This window comes from Lissotriton vulgaris, chromosome 6 (genome assembly GCF_964263255.1).
Source record: "Lissotriton vulgaris chromosome 6, aLisVul1.2, whole genome shotgun sequence".
NCBI lineage: Eukaryota > Metazoa > Chordata > Amphibia > Caudata > Salamandridae > Lissotriton > Lissotriton vulgaris.
The window spans coordinates 910,272,462-910,295,471 of record NC_141694.1 but is presented as its reverse complement, the minus strand read 5'-3'; the positions used below and the strand labels follow the sequence as shown (position 1 = coordinate 910,295,471).

The 23,010-nt window shown below is 44.8% G+C and overlaps 1 protein-coding gene across 6 annotated transcripts in view; it reads left to right on the top strand.

Moving 5' to 3' along the window:
* BIRC6 (baculoviral IAP repeat containing 6) overlaps positions 1 to 23,010 on the top strand; it is a 2,386,688-nt gene that overhangs the window by 639,512 nt on the left and 1,724,166 nt on the right. For 4 of the 6 annotated variants that reach the window (XM_086926900.1, XM_086926899.1, XM_086926898.1 and 1 more), the window contains exon 25: positions 13,750 to 14,064. The exons of the other annotated variants lie outside the window; for them this stretch is intronic. In XM_086926900.1, the coding sequence (XP_086783026.1) occupies positions 13,750 to 14,064 (315 nt within the window). The remainder of the gene's footprint in view (positions 1 to 13,749; positions 14,065 to 23,010) is intronic. 6 annotated transcript variants of the gene reach the window in all.

Below are 23,010 nucleotides of genomic sequence, written 5' to 3'. Positions count from 1 at the left end.
GGTTTGGACGTCACCCAATCTTCCAAATCTTGGTTCTCTGCGGATAAAATCAACTACCCATGACTCCCTAAAGCTAATGACCACACAGTCCCCCTCAAGGTCTTTTTTACTGAATCCCACCCAATCCACCCTCCTAACATTAAGGATTTCAGTTTTGGACATTGGGGGGAGAGGTCGATTTTTGTTTAACCAAAAAGTTACTTTGTTGTATAAGTCTCTATGGGTTTCCCTCTTACCCTCTCCTACTGGGGCCACTCCAGTTAAAATTATAGTATAGGGTAATGACTCAGGAGGGAGATTCACACATTGTTTTCTGGATGCAGATTTTGTCCTAGTCCGTGTGCTTTGGTCAATATAACGGGAAGACTTGGGTGATTTTCTAAGTGTGGGCTGTACATTAGAGACAGTATCTACCTTTTGCGGTATTGTGTTCGCAATAGTCTGTTTGTTTTTATCAAAGGCTAGTTTCTGCTGGGGGGCTCTCAAAGAAGAAGGTACAGGTTTAACTTTATTCCCCTTATCCCCATTACTTACAGGGTTTTTCTGAGAATGTGTCGGGGCTGGCTCCGTGGGGGCAGTAGACAATTTGGTCTTTTTCGTTGTGGCTATATTTTCTCTTACTAATGAATCCAAGATATCCATCTTATCATTTAATAACCTAGTCCGTTCAAATAGGGGCAGAAGTAGAGATTTAATCAATAGTTCTATTTTATCCAAAAGGGTGTTTTCTACATCATTTCATATAATTTTGTTTTTTCCTGGGGGATTGGCTAGGGCTGGTGTATTTGTCAATAGAGGAGATGTATTATTGGTTCTCGGGCCCTTTTTATTTCCCCCCTTCTGGATCGAATCTACCCTTTTCCTTTTACTAGGTTTGTGTGCAGGCGTGCACTCAGGGTTTGGAGATAGAATTTCTTGCCTGGACTTGTAATAATATTAGGAGAGTCAGAAAGACCAGTCTCAATGTGAAGTAAATTATGGTAAAGGGAACTACCTTCAGATATAGAATCTTGGGTGATATCGATGACACCCCCCTCTAACTCCAAATGTTGGCTGGTGGGTACGGTTACTACTTCTATGTCATTGTTAGCGTTGGTAGGGATGCTAGTCAGTTGTGTTAGGGGAACTGGGGAAACAACCTCACGGATTTTCCCTAGTGAGGAACGCTTACCCGTGACCAAGTCAAGCGATAGGCGTTTTTCCGCTAGTGCAATTTCTTTTTTCAAGATACAGGTGGTACGTTTGAAAAATTGATCAATAGTACCTGTAAAGGTTCCATTTGTGGTGGATACTTGAACCTGCCTTTCCTTGCCTAAGCGTAGGGGCATTTTGGTACTATGCACTAAACTACCCTTCTCGCAAACCTGGGTTAATAAAACAATATAGAGCACAACCCGGATTACAAACAGTCTTTAACCAACAGTCTGTCTAAATCAGATACCGGTAAAAGCAGTATACATACAATGAAATAATACCAAATGATACCAAATGAAGGGGGGGTGGCCCGACCCGGCCCCGGACGGCCACAGACGGCCCCGCCCTTGTCCCGGGCTTCTCCCGGTCACTCCCGCGCGCTCCCGCGCTGCGGGGCTAGGTAGTTAACTTTATACAAAACAATGTAAGAGGGGAGGAGCATGCAGGGAGAGCGGCCCAGGTGCTGGCAATTGGGTCTGGCGCGCGCTCCTGGGACTTGGAGTCCTGCGCCCGCACTCGCTTGCAGCCCCGCACAACACAGTCACCCACAGACACTTCCTCAGGCGAAGGACGATGATCTCGACAGTCCGACCTCGCTGGTTCTAATTAAAGCCCCCACACGAAGCGGGACCCGCGAAGCGGGTTCCGCGAGCCGTAGGCGCAAGAGCAGAGTTAAATCCACAGGCACGGAATCCCAGCGTGTTCACTTACAAACAGTGTGCCTGTCTTAGTTTGTGGCAAAGGTTAAGGAATACACCAATACTGGAAGCCTCATAATTTGGTAACCCCAATCTTATCTGTGCTGGGGATGCGGAACTTGGCAACTGGAGAACCTTTTTATAAATTTTGTTCGTATGCTGGTTTAGAGCAGGGTTCAATTTGCCCTTGAATACCCCAATGCCGTACGATAGAGTAGGGCCGGTTTTTGCTCTCAGGACTTCCAGAATAGGCGAAAGAGTTGGATCTGAGAGATTTTTCGAAAGCTTGGTTAGTGACACCGCAAGTGTCGTGGCTTTAACTGCGATCTCATTACGCTGTTTTATAAGGTTACCCCTGGAGTCCAGATGGACACCTAGATATTTGTACGGCTGACCAATGGCGAGGCTTGTGTTGTTAAATGACCATCCGCCACCGGTGTATCGTTTCTTCCCGAAAGGTACAACTTGGGTATTCTTTAAATTGACTTCTAGTTGGTTCGTGGTCGTGTATTTACCTGGTTTGACCCCCCCCCCCCCCCCCACCCCCCTGCTCCTGGGGTCTTTATAGGATGGCTCCCACTGTCTGGGCTATTTGTAATATTTTTTATATACTATGTGGGACCTGTTGCAACCTTATCATTCCGAGTGACCACAGGATTCCCAATGTCTCTTGTCTGCCCTCTCACATGTGGAATTTGAAAAAATTGTTTTAACAATTTTTTTGGGTGCATCTTGCATGTCTTCTTGATATGTCTATTACATTAGAGTGCCGGACGTTTACCTGTGCACCTCCCCACAGGCGCTGGATTTTTTCCTACCAATGGTCCTAATTGCGCCATTCCCCTCACCCAGCATGGCGCTCACTGTCTGTTCCAGTAGCCATGGGAGCCTCACGCTCACAGTGCTCTGCCCTGCGTCACATGACGCCTCCCGGGCACCGGGATATTCTCCCACTGATGGCCATCAATCCGCCACCCCCTTCACCCAACATGGCGCCCGCCTACTCTGGTAGTCATGGGAACCTCACACTCGCAATGCCAGCCCCGCTTCACATGACGCCTTCATGCCCCGTGAACCTTGCGCTTCTCAGCTGGTATTTTATCACTGTTCTTCACTCGTCGAGGATGGGGTAGTTTCCTGGCCAATCATTCACTGCTGAACTGGGAGTATATTTTTTTATGTTTTATCAGGACGCCGCTTTCTACCTCAGCTGCCTGTAAACACTCTGGGATGTCTCTCCCTCACTGGGAGACCCCTGGTTACCATTACTTACCTATCTTATTAACTAAGTCTGTATTATTTTCCCTTTGCTGTACCCTTACAAAGACGCTAATATAGCATTTGCCCCTGTCAATGGTTCGAAGGAGCCAGGTATTTGCCCTAATTGGGTGAGTGTTCCTGCTAAATACATATCACGGTGGTTGCTTTACCACCACTTTTAGTTCTGTCGATGGTTGTGCTTCACATGTGCCACTGCGCCCTTTGTTTTTAATTCACTATAAAAACAACTGAAGTTTCTTTCACATATATTTGAGCATGAAGTCATGAGGAGGCTATCGCTAATTACTAGTACGCAAACCTATATTTACATTGTTGTAAAATTATGCATCTTGCTATTTCCTCTAGGTTGGCCTAGAAACAAAAGGTACTAATAGTGAACCAACCACTGTGTAGATAGTATACACCATCATCATCAAGAATACTTTATTAGACTCTAAAAGAGCCATAAAAGATTGCACATACATACTTCCATTTAAGAAACAGCAAATCCACAGACACAAAACTTTTACAGATTATAAAAAAGATCTTATATTTACTATGAATCTTAAAAACATTGATAAGATCATTTTAAAGTGCAATGTATGATCTCATTTCTACCTAAAGAAAGTAAGTATTCCATTGCAATTTATAATTTATAATCCCTGCTGCAAGTAATTATGGGCGAATTAACTGCTTCCTCTGGGAAGTATAAAATCCACAGAATAAGATAAAGTGCAGGGACAGACTGGGAGTGATGCAACCCATGAGCCTTGAATAGGGAAAGCAATTAAAAAATGTATAGTTTTAAGACGCAACCTAATCAACAAAAATTTCCGCCATTCATTTAGATCAATTTGCAAATGAAGGGCAGTTTCTCTTTTTAACTGAGGAAGAGGCTCTGGGTAAACAGTCAAATTACATATAGGGCCTGCCCGCTCATGACTTTGATAAAAAAAGATTGACTTAATAGTGGCAGACAATACATTTTTTAGGGTTTTTATAATATTCTGTGACACCATCTGAACAAAACTCATTTTGATAAGTCTTAACCAGGGTATATATAAGCTGTATCCAGTTTCATACAATCTGCCAGTATTTTCCTACAAAGGGCGGCCTCTGGATTCTTCCAAGTTTTTACCCAGAGCAGCAGTGGTTGTAGTGTAATATGTTCTCTCCAAAAACTCCTCATGACAAAAAGTAACAGAGGAGCTCTGAGAGAAGTCTTCTTAAAAACTTGTTTTCTATTATTTGAAGTGATTTGCAATTTACGTATCCCCAAACCCCAGCCCCAAAAGTTACCAATAAAAGGCTTTTACTCTTATAAATACATGAAATCTCTTTAGCTGGCTTGTGACCAAGTCTTTAAGCAAATCTGAAGACGGCATCAATCGATTTCTGAAATTGCATGGTTCTGATATTTAAAGCATGTTTCCAATTAGAACATACATCAAATGGTACCCCCCAGGTAAGTAAAATACGTAATTTTCTTAATTTCTTCTCTCCCCCCCCCCCTTAATTAAAATGTCCTCGTTTTGGATTTTTTTTGGTCCGCATTTAATTATAAATGATTTAGTGCGATTTACGTTTAGCCCCAGATCATTTATAAAAACATTAAAAGAATCAAGATAGTATACATATAATGGTCCTAAAGAATTGCCACTTGATCCCACGACACACTAGGCAAGAAATATGTTGGCCGTCAACTCGTAGCCACTACTGGACATCATCTCAGCCCACACTTTGATTTAACCGGGACCAGTGGGCTCTCTGATTAAATTGGATTCGGAGCACTACTGTACCACCCTTTTTAACCCTCCCCACACCTTGTTTCACATTTTTCACTTGCATCTATACCACAAGGCCCCTCGTAGGGTCCCGTCAGGCATTGTAGCGCCGGCCTGACAAGGAGCATGCCCTATGATGAAGCATGACACCCGGCTGGGTGTGTTGGGCCTTATTTCCCAAAATGGGAGACACCGTGTCTCCACCTGCAAGTCCAAAGCTACCATCCAGTCTCCAAGGTCGAGGGCAGACAGGACCTGAGCTAGCGTCAACATTTTGAACTTCTCCTTCCGGAGGAAGCGGTTGACGTTCCTGAGGCCTTTTGTCCTTCTTGTGCACCAGAAAGTAGTGGGAATAGCAACCACAAATTACTTCTGGGACAGGAACTTGCTCGATGGCTCCCTTGGCCAAGAGTACCAAAACTTCCTGTTGGAGAAGAGCCAGATGATCCTCCGACATGCGATGGTGCTGAGGTGGCATGGATGGACGGGGACTCTCCAAGAGGAGGGAGTAGACCTTTGGACTATCTGCAAAACCCACCTGTCCGACATCATGGTGCACCAGTGGGGGAGGTGATGGCGAATGTTGTTGTGGGTAATGACTTCTGTTTCAAGATTTCTCCCAAACTACTACTTCTGGTGTGAGCAAAGAGCGGAGGTTTCGAAAAAATAGAGTTAAAGTCAGGTTCAAGATTTAGATTCAAGATAATGAGCTTTCATTTTAAGGTTGGTGACCAGAATATGATTTAGATTGGCATACAATTGAGACAATGCAAGTTTATTTTGAATTGACCTTTACGAGTCTTGTTTGTATTGACACAGATTGTGAGGACGGAAAGATTGGATCATGTAAGTTGATTTTATGCAACGTTTTTTGGTTACGGAGTTTGTTTCGAGGCACCAATACACATTTGGCATATTTCACGTTTTTGAGATTCACGCATGGACACTTTGTGGGGTAATTTGTTTCATTTTTACATTGTACTGTTTTACATGAACTTACACAAGCTAAATTTTTATGTTTTAGTGCTACTCCCTGAGGAAGGGCTCCACCCGTAATGCATAGGAGTATCTACGTGCAATGATGCAATGTCCATGAAAATAATGTGACAAAATTTACCACGAATCTTATGAAACTAATGAAATCATAACAAATAAAGCAAATTTGAAGAAGATTTTGAGTGGAATCCTCCTTTAACAAGTTTTTCGAGAGGAGAACGATGGTGTGCACATGGGGATGCTCCCAGTGGTCCACTGGTAGCACTTACATTAATCAATGGGAGAGGTCCACATAGTGGTGTCTTTGACAGCAGTCAGGTCATTAGGTCTTTATGTTTTAGCATTTCAAACAAGCATTTGCAATGTAATAGGTCTCGCATTATAAAAGTTTGAGCTATAGGCGTTGCTAATAATAATGCAACACTAGAAGCTCAAAGATTGAGTAATGTGAGCATTGCAATTGTTTTTTTTTGTTTTTTTTTATTTAGCACGAACTTGAGTGAAAGCCGTATTTGTTGCATTGAGTACAGTGTAATTATGTTTTGGTATTATGTGGCACAGATTGGTATTGTGTGGAGTGTATTTGTATTGCATTAAGTAGAGAGTAATTATGTGGCGTGCAATTATGTAGTACCGAGTGGTATTTGGAGTATATTTATGTTGTGTTGAATACAGTGTAATTATGTGATGTGTAATTATGTGGTACTGAGTGGTATTATGTTGAGTGTAATTATGTACTCTACTCAATGCAACATAAATACACCCCTAATACCACTCAGTACCATACAATTACAAGCCACATATTTACACACTAATCAATGCAACATAAATACTCTCCACATCATAACACTCCATACCATATAATTACACAACACATATTTACACTCTACTCAATACAACATAACTACACAACATAATACCACTCATGACCACATATGCTTGTTTCAAGTGTTGTGGTCCATTTCAGATATCGTACTGCAGTTTATATCTGAAAGAGACACGTTAGTGATAGATTCCTTACCTTAGAATATCCCCAGGCGTCAGACTGGATCTGGAAATTTTTTGCGTAGCAATACACCTGCGCGTCGGTAGGCGTCGTCCGCGGCTCCGCGTCCGTCAGCGGCGTCGTTAGCGCCGGAATGACGTCGTCGGAGTACTTAGACGCCGCCCATGCGCGCTGATGTCAGTTCTTCTTTTTTCCACGCCAGCTAGCGCAGATCCGGAGAAGTTCTACCCCTAGTCATTTTTTGACTAAACTTTTTGATCTTTTTGATCATTTCTGTCTTCGACTCTATCGGTGCCGGTAGGGATGCCCGGGTTCAAACCCTGTTCGAAGTGCGACCGACTGATGTCGGTTACGGACCCCCATCGCCGGTGCCTGAAGTGTTTAGGCCTCGACCACGATGACGGTACCTGCTCCGTCTGCCGGGCCCTGACGTCTAAAGCTAGACGGGAGCGGTCCCGCAAGCGACTCGAGCTCCGGCAGTCGGCCCGTGCCGTTCCAGGTCCCGGTCCCGGTCCCACGGGAGGTCGAGGGACCGGTCGCGGCGTCTGAGTCATCGCAGCTCCGGGAGTGGACATCGGTCGTCAGGATCCAAGTCCTCATGTAAGAGGTATGAGAGGTCGGAGAGACGTCATCGCCCCTCCGACCCACCCCAACGCTCACACGATGCAGCCGGGGGTTCGGCCGACACCGCCCACGCGGCTCTGAGGGAGTCGCAAGCGTCGTCGCCTGCCCCACACCTTCGGGTCCCTGGACACGGCGTGACGCCGGAGGAGATCGAGCGGTACCTCATGGCCATGAGGTCCCTCCCTCCTCAGTCTGGTTCCGTGGCCCCTCCGGGCCCAACGGTCCCGGCTGGAGGCCCTAGCGGGTCGGGTGCTTCGGCCCCGACGCCGTCGGGTGCTTCGGCCAGACGCCGCCGGCGACTTCGGTCCCGGCGCCGCAGAACCTCACCGGATCAGCTTCCGGATCCGGGTCGTCGCCGGTCGACCTCACCGGCGCCGGCCCCACGGGTGTCCCCACCGGCGCCCACTGTGGACGCCGTCCCCAATGTTCCCTTCGGTCCGACTCGGGCGCCGGAACGGCGCCGCTGGTTGCCGCTTCCGACGGCCTTTGGAGATTTTTATTTCCATGAGGAGGCCCCGTCTGTTAATCCTGCTTTACAGGAAACGGGTGACGAGGGAGATTGGGAGGGGTCTGAGGACCCTCTGGCACTGGAGTGCCAGTCTCAACAGGACTGGACATATGAGCTTGGGGAGGCCAGTGGTATTGACACTTTGACAGACACTGGATTTGTCTCCCCTCCGACCGTGTCTTCGGAGGAGGGGTCTACTTATAGTGTAGTGTTGACGATTGCGGCCAAGGCCTTAAACCTTGAGCTCCCCGTCGCAGCCGTGAGGACTAACCTCCTCACTGAGGTCCTCAAACCGCAGACAAGCTCCAGCGAGCCTCTGCTGCTGTTCAATGGGGCCTTATGTGACGTTCTTGTGGGCACTTGGTCCAAGCCTGCCACAGGTCCGCCTGTGGATAGGAACGTGGCCAGATGCTACCGCCCGGCCCCGGGCGACCCTTGCTTTTTGTCAACCCATCCCACCCCCAGACCGCATTCCCGTCGGCTCCGCCCGATCGGGAATCCAAGAGATATGAGCAGTTCGGGAAGAAGGTGTTCTCGTCCCTAAGCTTAGGGCTGCGGTCTGTCAATACCGCCTGTCTCTTGGGCCGCTACACCCACACCCTGTGGGATGCGGTCGCGGACGTGCTGCCACAATGTCCGGAGGAGGTCTGGGCTAAACTCGCCCAAACCCTTGTGGAGGGCAGAGATGCAGCGCGATATTCCATCCGGTGTGGGCTGGATACCACGGACTCACTGGGCAGGGCGATGGCAACGACGGTGGCGGTTCGACGCCACGCCTGGTTGAGGTCCGCCAACTTTTCGGCTGATGTCCAGGCTACACTTCTGGACATGCCGTTTGATTGCCGTCGCCTCTTTGGTGACAAGGCAGTCCATGCGCTTGAGCATTTTAAGGACTCCAGGGCTACGGCCAAGTCCTTGGGCCTCTCGGCCACACGCCAGCAATCGGGTGCCTTTCGCTCCTTTCGTTGACAAGGAAGGGGCGCCCCCACACATGCTGCCAGCCATGCGCCGCAGAATGTTCAACAGCGCGGTGGCGGCCGTGGAAACCGCAGTGGCGGCGGTCGGGGACAACGGCGAGGCCAGTCCACACCTCCCTCCGCAGCACCCGCCTCAAAACCTTCCTAGTAGAGTTTTCAGGCCCATGTGACGCCGGTGGGAGGCAAGGTTCGCCATCACCTCTCCCACTGGCGCACTATCACGTCGGACAGGTGGTTGCTGCAAATCGTCCGAAGGGGCTACTCCCTCCCCTTCGAGGCGACCCCTCCAGCCATGCCACCGCAATTCCACCGCGTGTCGGGGAAGTCACGGCCCTCTTGGCCAAGGGGGCCATCGAGCGCGTTCCTGGGCCGGAAGTAGGGTGTGGTTGTTACTCCCACTACTTTCTGGTACCCAAGAAGGGCAAAGGGGGCCTACGCCCTATCTTGGACCTGCAGAACGTCAACGGCTTCCTCCGGAAGGAGAAGTTGAAGATGCTGACTTTGGCTCAGGTCTTAGCTGCCCTAGACCCTGGAGACTGGCTGGTAGCGTTGGACTTGCAGGACGCTTATTTTCACATCCCCGTCCTGCCGACCCACCGGCGTTACCTGCGGTTCACGGTAGGCCACGAGCACTTTCAGTTTACCGTGCTCCCCTTCGGCCTTACCAGCGCCCCACGGGTGTTGACGAAGGTGATGGCGGTGGTCGCAGCTCATCTGCGCAGGTTAGGGGTGTCAGTCTTCCCCTACTTCGACGACTGGTTGTTGAAGGCGGGCTCGCCCCAGGCAGTCGTCAGCCACCTCCAGACTACGGCCGACCTCCTGCACTTGCTGGGGTTCTCCATCAACATGCTGAAGTCGCACCTGTGTCCCTCTCAGAAGCTCCTCTTCATCGGAGCGGTTCTCGACTCTGCGCAGTTTCGGGTTTACCCACCCGAACAGCGGGTTCGGGATATACAGGCTCTGATACCACTCTACCAGCCTTTATCCCGAGTCTCGGTCAGGTTGACGCTGCGGCTTCTGGGGCTGATGGCCTCCTGCATCCTTCTGGTGCATCACGCCCGGTAGCGGATGCGGGCTCTGCAGTGGGACCTGAAGTTTCAGTGGGCCCAGCATCAGGGCAACTTGTCCGATCATGTCTTGATCTCGGAGGGCACTGCGAGACAACTGCAGTGGTGGCTCACGGACCGCGATTGGGTCAGTGGCAGATCCCTCTCCCTACCCCACCCGGAGCACGTGGTTGTGACGGACGCGTCCCTCCAGGGCTGGGGAGGCCACATGGGAGAGGCGGAGATCAGAGGCCTCTGGTCTCCGGCCGAGTCCCAGCTCCATATCAACCTTTTGTAGCTGCGGGTGATTCGTCTAGCACTGAAGGCATTCCTCCCCTCTGTCCGGGGGAGTGCAGTGCAGGTGTTCATGGACAACACCACCGCCATGTGGTACTGCAACAAACAGGGTGGGATGGGGTCGTGGACCCTATGCCAGGAGGCTCTGTGCCTCTGGCAGTGGCTGTAACATCAGGGCGTGACCCTGTTGGTTCAAGACCTGGCAGGCTCTCTGAATGCCAGGGTGGACGAACTCAGCCGTCGGTGCATGATGGATCACGAATGGCGTCTGAACTCTGACGTGGCGCAAGGCCTCTTTCAGCAATGGGGTGAGCCTTGGTTAGATCTATTCGCCACAGAAGAGAACGCGCAATGTCATCAGTTCTGCGTGTTGGAATGTCCAAGGCGGCACTCGCTCGGAGACTCTTTTCGTCGCGAGTGGAGTTACGGTCTATTGTACGCCTTTCCGCCTATACCACTTCTGCCCAGAGTGCTGAAGAAGATCAGGCGCGACCGGGCCCAGGTTATCCTTGTGGCTCCGGACTGGGCACTAAGATACTGGTATCCCGAGCTACTCAGCATGTCAGTCGATCCCCCGATTCGTCTGCCTCTTCGGGAGGACCTTCTGTCGCAGCAGCAGGGGTCGGTCCTGCACCCGAACCTGTCCAGTCTCCACCTACAAGCTTGGAGATTGAGCGGTGGCAGTTGAGGCCATTTGACTTGCCTCCCGAAGTCTGTGATATCATTCTGGCAGCCAGGCGTCCCTCCACAAAGTCGGTATACGCTTGCAGGTGGAACAGATTTGTGGCATGGTGCCCAGCAAAGGCTGTGGACCTACTCTCTGCACCCCTTTCTGAGGTTCTCCTCTTTATTCTTTCTCTTGCCCAGCAGGGCTCTGATCTGGGCACTCTCAATGGATACCTTTCTGCCCTTTCTGCCCTTTCCGCCTTCTTACGGCTACCTGATCAGCCTTCCTTGTTCAAGTCCCCCATTGTAAATAGGTTTTTGAAGGGCATCACACGCATGTTCCCTCCTGTTCCCTTCGTGATTCCCCAGTGGGACTTGAATCTTGTGCTTACTTACCTCATGTGTGCTCCCTTTGAGCCGCTCCATAACTGTCCTCTCCGTCTTCTTACTCTGAAGACTGCTTTCCTGGTTGTTATCACCTCTGCCAGGAGAGTGAGTGAGCTCCAGGCTCTTTCTTCTACACCTCCTTTCCTTTCTGTTCATCCGGACAAGGTTGTGTTGCGAACTAGACCTTCCTTCTTGCCCAAGGTTGTCACGGCCTTCCACATCGGGCAGTCCATTACTTTGCCCACCTTCTTTCCGCCTCCGCATCCCTCGAAAGAGGGAGAGGCTCCACCGTCTGGACCCAAAACGTGCGCTCTCTTATTATCTTAATCGCACACGCCAGTTCCGGGTGGATGACCAACTCTTCGTTGGTTACGTGGGGGCTAAGAAGGGAAAGGCGGTGCACAAGCGGACCATCTCGCGGTGGATCATCTTGTGTATCCAGGCATGTTACTCCATGGACAAAAAGGAGCCCACTGCTGGATTGCGGGCTCATTCTACTTGGGCCACGGCGACTACAACTGCTCTGGGCCGAGGAGTGCTCTTGCAGGACATTTGCCAGGCAGCTACATGGGCCTCGCTGCACACGTTTGCACGACACTACTGCCTGGGCAGCCAAGTCCGGAGGGATGGCTTCTTTGGCCGTTCCATCCTCCAGGACTTTCTGGTGTGATTATTGATTCGCAGACCCACCACCGGGGTTGGTATTGCTGGGGTATCTATTACAGGGGAGAAGTGTGGCTCAATGGTTAGAGCGGCAGACCCTGATGCAGAGGTCTAGCCCGGGACCAGGGTTCAATTCCCCGCCTCAGCGGATCTTGGGCTCAAAATTCCACGGACCAGATAATTCTCACCTCGGTGCCTATTCCAATCATGGATTCCCACTCTGCAACTCTGGGCAATAGCTTGCTTAATCTCCACAACGGCCCCCACAACGCTAAGGATGCCTGGCCTCCACCTTGGGGGTGCCCAGGAGTGGACACCTCACAGGGAAAGCCAGGATGGGTTCCACAGCGGTATTCGTACAAGCGCCTTGAGACCCTTGCGGGTGAGTAGTGCGCTATACAAGTATCAATTTACATTTACATCACTAACTAATGTCTCACAGATATATCGTTACACAAGTAATAACTTGTGCGTTAGTTCTGACTATCCTGTTTAAAGTTAACCAGAGCCCCAGCATCACAAAATGGATACTGCTGCCACAGACGCAAGTCTGACCTCCTGCTGCTGGGAGTCCTTCGAGTCACGGAGGTTTGGACAATAGGTTTCCTGCTTGGGGAGGTGCGAGCACCACCCCAGACCGGAGGATGTGTATTGGGACAGGGAGAACTGAATAGAATCAGACACTGCCTGGAGCACTCTAGGTGCTCCATGCATACCCCACTTCAAACCGGTTGCTGGGGCACTCCAGCCCCAGCTCTGGTGTGAAACTGCACAAAGGAAAGGTGGTGTAACCACCCCCCTTCCTGGTCCCACCCATAGGAGGGACCTAGTGACCAAACTGTGATCAGTTTCAGGTATTGTGGCTGATTTGAAGAACTGTGCTCTGTTTTATGTTGTGTAGTTAGTTTGAGGCAGTCAGGCGCTAGTGTTGCATTTTTATTAGCAATGCCAACTGCTCAAACTTTTATAATGCGAAACCTATTGCATTGCAAATGCTTGTTTTAATAGCTTAGGACAGTTTGGCCTCCTTTATGTAGGCCAGAGAAAAGATATTAGGTTTACTAATAATGTACTGAGCAGATTAGGTGGACAAACAGAAGCAGGTGTATACTTTGAGAATTTGCTGTTTTCTTCAATTACTTGGTCAAACAATGCATGACAATGGACCACAGGAACCAAAACAATTTTTGAGGCAAATCAGTTTGTTTTTGGACTGGATGTTTATCCCATTTATGCTACATGAAATCCCATTTAATTGTATTCATACTTATAAAAGCAAGGCATGTCTTCACTTTTTTTTCAAAATAAAACAGTAGATGTCTATGGTTTAGGTGCTCCCTATCTGCTTTTCCGTAATGGTTCCCTCATAAAACTTTTGCTGCTTCCAACATATAAAAATAAGTTGTTCACTGCAACCTATTGTTCAACGGTGTTCTCCTCAACAGTTTTACTCTTAATCATTTTAAAACCAGGTAGTTTATTATAACACTCCTAGCTAATAGGACTAAAGCAGTGAATCATTAAGCAGTCATTAATATTTAATGTTTATTCAGTAACCTCTAAAATTGTGATATTGAGACATTGTCATAGTCCTGATACACATAGGATCTGACGGCATTCACTGCTTTTATTCCCTATTGCAGAAGGCTAAGCTGGAAGCCAAGTTGCATCAGACCACAGCGGCAGCAGCTGCAGCAGCGTCAGCAGTTGGTCCAGTTCACAACTCTGTGCCTTCCAACCCAGTGGCAGTACCAGGGTTCTTTATTCATCCTTCTGACGTCATTCCTCCCACTCCAAAAACGACACCACTGTTTATGACGCCACCTCTCACGCCACCCAATGAGGCAGTTTCTGTTTTTATCAATGCAGAATTGGCTCAGCTTTTCCCGGGCTCACTTCTTGACCCACAGCCAGTCAATCTTGCAGCACATAACAAAAATGCAAACAAGTCAAGAACGGTAATATTTTTTAATTTTTCTTTTAATTGACAGCATCACTTAATTGAAACTGTAAAGATTATACAGAATGAAACATATCACAGTAGAGCAAATATTTTGATCAGGTCCATTAAATTATGTGTGCCTTGTTTATCCAAGTAAAAGAAAACTGTGCAGGCCCTGCCCTGCTCTGCTTTGACTGGTGCTGGGAGTCTGTCGATTTGTGCAGTCTGATGGTTTAAGGCTTACTATGCAAAATGCACAATCTGTAAAGATGTGCTATCCATTATGAAAGCACAGTGTACTTGTTAAATTATCTCGCTTTTGCCATCAAGTGTGATGAACTCTGACAAATCTTCTTCTGAGATTATTTGTAAAAACTGATATTTTTGTTTGGACTAAAGCAGTAGTGTATGCAGTTTAGCATGTATGGAGACAAGTTAACTGCTTGTTGGTATTGATGTAAATTAAACAACAAATAATACTTAGTTTGAAAATGTTTATTCCTTTTCATGGCAGTTCAGTTTTTCCGCATCTTGAACCCCCCCTTACTACCATACTGACCTTTAGAATATAGATGTAAGTGTAAAAAAATATTATTTTTGAAAGGAATTTAAAACAAAATGTATGACTCAGTAACATTTTGTGGCAAAGATACTTAGCTTCCAGTCATGCAAGTATTTTTTCTTTACCATGGTCTTTCTTATGAAGCACAAAGATTAGAAAGCCCATCTGAAGTGGAAGTCGATTTACACTACCATATTATGTATTTCCTGACCAATGGATTTGAAAATATGTGACACTGCAACTCTTTCCTCCTTGATCTGTACTTAGGATGAATTCCCAATTCCATAAAAAAAGATTTAAACCTCAGGATTGTTTTTCTGAATCCGCGGGGGGGGGGATAGGGGGTGGGGGAGGGGGGGAGTGGCTTGTATATACAAATTTCAAACAAAAGATAAAGGACATATTTAATAAAAAAGTGAAAGAAGACGAATTTTAATTCATGAATCAAGGTGCCCCGATGACTGAAAACAATGTATTGCATTCACGGGTTCCATTTAACAAAAACAAACCCCTTTATTCATGTTAAGGGAGCCCATAGTGACAATAAATACTGGAATTACTTGTATTGTTCTGAACAAATGTTTTATGGCATCAGAGGACATTATTTTAACTCTTTGAAGGTTCAGAGTCTTTTTTCACTGTTTATGCAATGTCCTTTATCACTTTTTTTTAATAGAATGTATTTACACCTCACTCTTAAGATGGAATCTGCCTCGAAAAATACTCAACTGTCTAGTCAAAACATGGTTTTCTTCCTGCATGCAATTAAAAAGTAATTTTCCAGCAACTGACCTCGCCTCGTACGAATGTGACTTGCTGCTGAGTTACGGCATATATATATATATATATATATATACACAAAGACTGACTCAGACATCCGCTAGCACCCTAGCACCAGGCTTTTAAAGGGTAAGAACGGAACCGGCATGCTGGTGCAAATAACAGCTTTCGTGTCGAGTTATGCATGCCTGATGCGTTTCTGTGCTGCCGCACTTCATCAGAGGCTTTGACAGTCTTTCGTGCTGTTCTGACCCATACACACACAAGGAAAAATTTTACCCTTCGATGGGCTGCTCTGTTGAGTGTATTGACTTGTGGGTGTTGTAGTATATATATATATATATAAGTATGTATCCAGCACAAGCCTACCGCGCACCCTACTCCCCTACGCCACCCACCAGGATCAGCCGTCATAGTGCATTCTGGGTGTTGTGGTTCAGAAACTGTCAAGGACTACTGAGGGTGAGCCGATTGCTTAAAGGGGGAGGGGACTCACATGCTGGAGAATATTTGAAACAGGAAGATGATGATTGGCGCTGAGGAAGGCCGCTTGAGCCGAAATGCATTCGCCGCCACTGTTTTACCTGTGAATAAAGCGAGCTGTCTATCCTGCAATCCCTCTGGCCTCTGAGTTATCCATGTTTGGAGTGCTGTTCCGCCGTCATAAGTATGTATATATGTGTATATATGTGTGTATATATATATATATATATATATATATATATATATATATATATATATATATAATGTGATCAAGGGCGGGATTGCCCGAAACGCATTGTGGCAAACTGGCAATAAACAGAGATAATATTGCACAATATACCTGGGTCCATGCTCGTTGTTCCTGATCGAAGTGGGAGCTGAGAGCGAGTGAAAGGAATATATATATATGTGTGTGTGTATATATCTATATATATCTATATATATATATCTATATATATATATATATATATATATATATATATATATTTGTATACATGTCTACTATGAATAATTCAACACTCTGACACCTGGGATATTACATCGCGCCCCTATGGTTATATGGGAAATATCTGGGCTGGGGCAGAAATTTATCCTAATTACATACATAGGACAACAGATAGCGCCCTACATCAGTCAATCAGGTACTGCGGGATGAAACTGTAGCTGCTACAAAACAGAAAGACAAACAATAAAATAAGAAAAGAAAAAAAGTTCAAAAATGGATAAAAAATAGCAAATTATAAATAACAAAAATAGTATTCACTACAAATACAAATTATCTGAATAATTCAGCTAACAGGTCCTTAATCCTGGGGCTGATCTAATTCAGATAATTTGTTCTGATTTGTTTTGCACTTTACTTGCACTTTATTGTTGACATGGGAGTAAATAAATGTTTTAGAAATTGATTTAATGGTTAATTAATGATTATTCGGTGGGTAATGAAGATTGAATTCATTGAATTGCCTCAGGATTAAAACACGGTTACGTTTACATTATAAGCTTGCTTTGATTTGCACTTCTGATGGTACAATCTATCGACTGATGATTATCATAAAGGTATTCATTTTTGCATAAAGTGCAGAAAGTTTAATTAGGCCTAAAGTCGTGTAGCACAAGCACCTTATTGTTAATAATGTAAATATGTAAAGATGTAAAAATATGTAAAAATATGTAAAAACAGGTATAAATATGGATGTATTATAATAGTATTTATTTTATTTTTGTATTTGGAAGTGTTATGAGGCAATTATCTATTATAGAGTGATTTATATATTTTTGTATTTGACCTAGAATTATCAAATTCAAATAATTTTTAACCACTACATACCAAAAAGTATTTTACCATGATATCAAGAGTTAATTGTGCTTCAGATTTGCCATCAAATATACAAATAAGATATTCTGTCATGCAAGTCATAGCGGAAAATATTTCTTCCATGTCTATTTCCAAACAGAGCATGTGATCACAAACTTTTTTTCAATCAATGGCTGCTTCTTTAAAAGAACGGCTCATGAATAATGACACTGTCATGTGAACAAGGCTCCCCGGAGCCGAAACGTCATGCGATGTGCCTGCTCGTAATAAATTGATCTGCACAAACTTGGACCGTGTCTGCGTCTTTCTAAGGTGTGGGAGGACGCCTCACCTTTGTGGAAATCGAACGTGGATTTCTTGGATATATATATATATATATATATATATATATATATATATATATATATATATATATATATATATATATAATATATATATATAATATAAACCAATCCCAAATGTCACCAGTCCTACGCAGCGTACAAACAGGTACGGACCACTCAAGGGACGAAATTGATGAAGAAATGCTGTTCTTTATTTAAAATTCATGACTCCAGCAACCAGTCTATCCTGGCCAGTGCCCCAGCATGACGCATTTCGACCGAAACAACTGTCTTGTTCGCATAACGCGCTACTAACCAGCAAATCAATAAATAGTAGCAGTGATCAAACACTTTAGGCCGAAACAAAGCACCTGTATGAAATTCAACCCTAGTCACATGACAAAATAGACATGGAATACATACTGAACAATGAGTTAGTAGTTCATTGTAATTCATTTCAAATGTGGAATTAATATCTAAAAAGTTACATTTAAAATATAAATAAATATTGCAGGATAAAACAATAAATATTCAATACCACATTACAAAAAGAGGGGAGGCAAAAAAATCCATGGATGCACATAACCTAAATGCGAGGTATAAGTACCATATAAATACGCATCAATGGAAACCTCCTAGTAGAACTGTGCAAAGTAATGCTTGTAAACTAGACTCATGTGCAAATGCGCGATATTGCTACAAAGATGTATTAAGTGCAAAGGTTGCTACAAAATGGTGCTGTCTGCCATTTAAAAGCAAAGTGCTAAAAAAAAGGTGAAAGTGCAAAATGTGCTTTTGGGCATAAACTCCTAAATACTATATATTTAGTCAGCAGGACTATCCCCCGGAGCCCCAAGGGAGTCCTGAGATGTTGAAACCCAAAAAGTAAAGTTGGCTAGCAGCGTCAACACATAACGCCAAACAACAAAACCACCAGGAAAATCAAAAACCCAACCCGCAAACGCAGAGAAAGGAGACGGGCAAGGAAAAGGAGAGCCGACAAGGAGATATCAAACTCGCAGGTGGAATCGAAAGTAAAACCTCCAAATATAATGACAACCACAAACAACATAACGGTTACAAATCTTTCAGATATAACCTTAAACACGGCTGAACTACAACTTTTACCCCTGGGACTGTCCTTTGCCCCTGAGAGCACCTTCGACTACGCATCAACGCGAATGGATATTTACAAAGGCATTAGAAAATTAAAACTGCGAAAACACCATTTGCTGAAAGGTGATAAAGACAAATCAATATCTGACATACCATTGTTAAGTGGTCAGGATGAAACAGACCAAATATTTAATACCCAAGAAAGATTATTCATTGATGAATTGGCAGAAATGGAATCAACTCAAACACAAAGCAATGAACCACAAATTGAAATGGAAACTGCGCCAAGAGTTGAAATATGCACTACCAATTTCAAACCTCGGTCAAAATTTGTCCCAATTATGCCTAGAGATGGAATAGACATCTAGTATGAACAAATCACGAAAGAACTCAAAGAACTAAACATGGCTATAAACAAACCAAAAAACAGAAAGAAAAGAAAGTTGGAAACAAGATATAAACAAGTAATGAGCAAGCTATCCAAGAATAGACAAGTGGTGATACGAAATGCTGACAAGGGGGGCAACCTAGTAATTTGGAAAAAATCAGATTATTTACTAGAAGCCCAAAAACAATTAATGGACCAAGACTGTTACCGCAGATGTGATCAAAACATACTAAAATTGACAAATGAGAAACTATATGCGAAATTACTAGCCTGGAAGAGCAAGGGTCTGATAAACAAGGAAGAATTCTTATTTTTGAAAAATAACACTCCAACAACTCCAGTGTTATATTTCATACCTAAACTTCATAAGAATCAATCAAACCCGCCCGGGCGACCAATCATCTCCGCAATTAACAGCCTAACGGAACACATGTCCCAATATATCGACCACTTCTTACAAGAACACGTCCAGAGACTACCCTCATATTTGAGGGACACAGGGGACTTTTTGGCCAAAATCAAGGACCTAAAATGGCAATCAGATTTCCTGTTGATAACTATGGACATTACCTCGTTATACACGAGTATTAGTCATAGAGATGGCATGCGGGCAACAGAATTCTATCTTAAACAAAGAGATGCAGTATATGTTGAACACAGTAGAATGCTGCTAGACATGATGGAGTTCTGTTTGCATAACAACATTTTTCTTTTCCAGCATATGTTATACCAACAAATAAGAGGCGTAGCTATGGGGGCCAGTTTCTCCCCTAGCTACGCCTGTCTGCATATGGGGTGGTGGGAGGAACTGGCCCTCCATAGAAATTTTAACAACACACTAAATGACCATGTGAAATGTTGGTGGAGGTATATCGATGATTTGTTTGTTATATGGAAAGGCACGAAAATGGAAGCTGAAGTATTCATTGATAAACTTAACCAAAACGACATCAACTTGAACTTTACTGCAGATATTAGCCCTACTAAAGTGACATTTCTAGATGTTGAGGTTTATATAGAAAATGGCAATTTGGAGACAAAAATGCATAGAAAGCCGACAGCGGTAAACTCCATTTTACATGCGACCAGCCACCACCCAAGACATCTAGTAGAAAGCATTCCGTACGGAGAAATGTTACGGATTAAACGTATATGTAGCACACCGCAAGAACTATTAAAAGCACAAGAATCAAGTAAAATCAGATTCTTAGAACGTGGATATTCTAGAGTATGCATTGAAAATGCAATAAATAAAAGCAACGAGGTAGACAGAACTTCACTCCTAAAAACAGCACTAGCCAAGGCAAACACAGAAGTACTAAAAACATCTATACAAAAAGATGAGTTCAGAATGATTGTAAGCTACAATAAACAACACAGAGAAATTAGACTTATCATTCAGAAGAACTGGCCATTGGTAAAAAATGACCCAGTATTAGGGCCACATTTACCAAAAAAGCCAACGGTCACCCACAGCAGAGCGCCAAATATGAGAGACCGTCTAGTAGTAAACAATCCGGTAGAAATCCCTAAAAAGAACTGGTTTAACCAGAGGAAAGGATTTTACAAATGTCAAACTTGTAAAGCTTGCCTAAATGGAGTGAATAAAAAGAGTTTTGCCTTAGCATTAGGGAAAGGTGACCAACAAATCAAACACATGCTAACGTGCAAAACTGAATACGTGGTCTATATCCTCGAGTGTCCCTGTAAGTTAAAATATGTGGGAAGTACGAAACTACAGGGACACAAAAGAATATTGCAACACATACGTGCAATCAAGAATAAAGATCCAACCTACCCAATTGCCCGTCATTTTAATGAGAAACACCAGGGAGATGTCAGATTACTCCAATACTATCTAATTGACACCATACCCCCCAAGTAAGAGAGGGGGGGACCGGGATGAAAAACTAAGAAAATTGGAAACTAGCTATATATTGAAGCTAGATTCCAAACATCCTTATGGGCTAAATTTAACAGAAGACTTATACACTGGCCTATAAAAATAGTCAAAGATTATGTAACATCAATAATCTGAAGGATGAGTAATTCTGAAGCGATAGAAGAGAACTACCTATACACATATAATATAGAAATATAATGAAAACCGGTGTAATCTCACAATAAATATAAGTGTAATCAGAAAGAAATGGCCTCAATAATAATAAAAAATGGAAAAATAACAAAAAAAGATTTTTTAATTGCAACTGTTTTAATAACAATCATAATAGTACAAAATATTGGTTGTTGGTTGCAACATTATATATAAGTTTCCTTTTTTTCATCATCAGGGTTTGCACATTAACAATGTGAGTTCACTTTTCTTTTCTTTTTCACCAAACACCTATCCTTATCAGAGGCTTCTGAGTAGGATTTTTAGATCACGCTATAAGCTGCCAAAAACATACATCTGGCCCCCAAAAAACCCAAAGATACCGCAAATATGTGACAAACATATACAGAAAAGAGTAAATTCGCGAATGCGTTCGTGCACTTCTGGTATTGAAACCGACAATGATATATCTAGAATAAAAAATTAGAGCTTGTGAGGGAAAATGGTTTTTAACAAATGTATATATATTTATTTATTTATATATTTATAACATCCAAGATCTAGGTGATATATAACATATCCCTTAGATGCTCTATGGTATTTATACCGTGATGAATTGTACTGTATTGCGAATTTTGCACAAGACCATATGTAAATCTTGCTTAGATGTGTACATATTTTATCTAGGGGTATCTTTTGTGGTATTTATACCGAAATATTAATTTGCATAATTTGCACAATCACAAATGCTGATTTGCACAAGAAAACAAGAAAAGCTAATATTTAAATGTATAATTGTACATGCAAATGAATTTCAGCTTGTCAATGAGCCAGATAATATAAAATATGGCAGCAGTACAGCGTTATTTGCACAGCTTTGTAAAAAGGAGCACTGTCACTTTAAAATTGCATCACAAAAAAGAAAGAAAAAATGTTAATGTTGGTATATAAGAAACCAGGTGACCATATACTGTGTCATGTGATCAAGGTACGTCAGTACCGAAACGCGTAATGGCCGACTGAGTAACAGCTCAATAAACCAACTATCTTTTACACTTACCTGGGTCTGTGCTCCACGTTTCTTTTCGTGAGGAGAGAGCGCCTGCATCCTGCTTGTGGAGTGGAGTGGCAGAGATATATATATATATATATTGTCAAACAAGATGCCCCCCTGCAAGGACGCACTCAAGGACAGACGAATCCTGTCATTTGTGGCAGCCTTTTTTATTCCTAGTAAACCAGCATTTCAATGTCCAAATAAAATAAAGGCCCAACGCGTTTCAAAGTTCCTGCTTCTTGGTCAATGGCAACGTGCGTGCGTTTATGCGCTGTTCGAGGTCCTGGTCGCGAGGGACCAGTCGCGGAGCTATCCCCACTCGTCCAAGTCATCGAAGTCTTCGCACTCTGGGCCGGGTAAATCGAAGCACAAGAAGTTGCCTAAGAAGAATTATCGCTCTTCAACTTTGCCTCGTCAACCGACTGACGCGTCTTAGGATGCAGGCGGTGCCCCTCCCGCACGCGGAACCCAAAGAGTTGACTCCGGGCTTCCCTCTGTTCCCGGGACCAGGAGCGACTCCTGCTCAGCTTAGTAAATTTTACGAGGCCATTCACACCATCTTTGGGCAGTCCGAACTCGCTGGTGTGCCTTCAGGCCCCGTGGACTCGGTTGGGGGGCCTAGGCCTTCTCTGCCGTCTGCTCTGGCGCCGCAAGCCCCCGTGGATCCAGGCCTGGATCCGGAATGGTGCCGGTTGACCTTTTTACACCTCCACCAGCGCCGCTTCCTCCGGCACCGCAACTGACTCCGGATGTGCCCCCCGGCCTCCATCCTGATGTGGAGCCGGACTGGCATCGCCCGACTCTGCATCCAGCACCGAGAGGGGTTTTTGTGCCCCTGTTCACTCCTGGGGTTCCTTTTTAGCCAGATTGGCAACCTGAGGA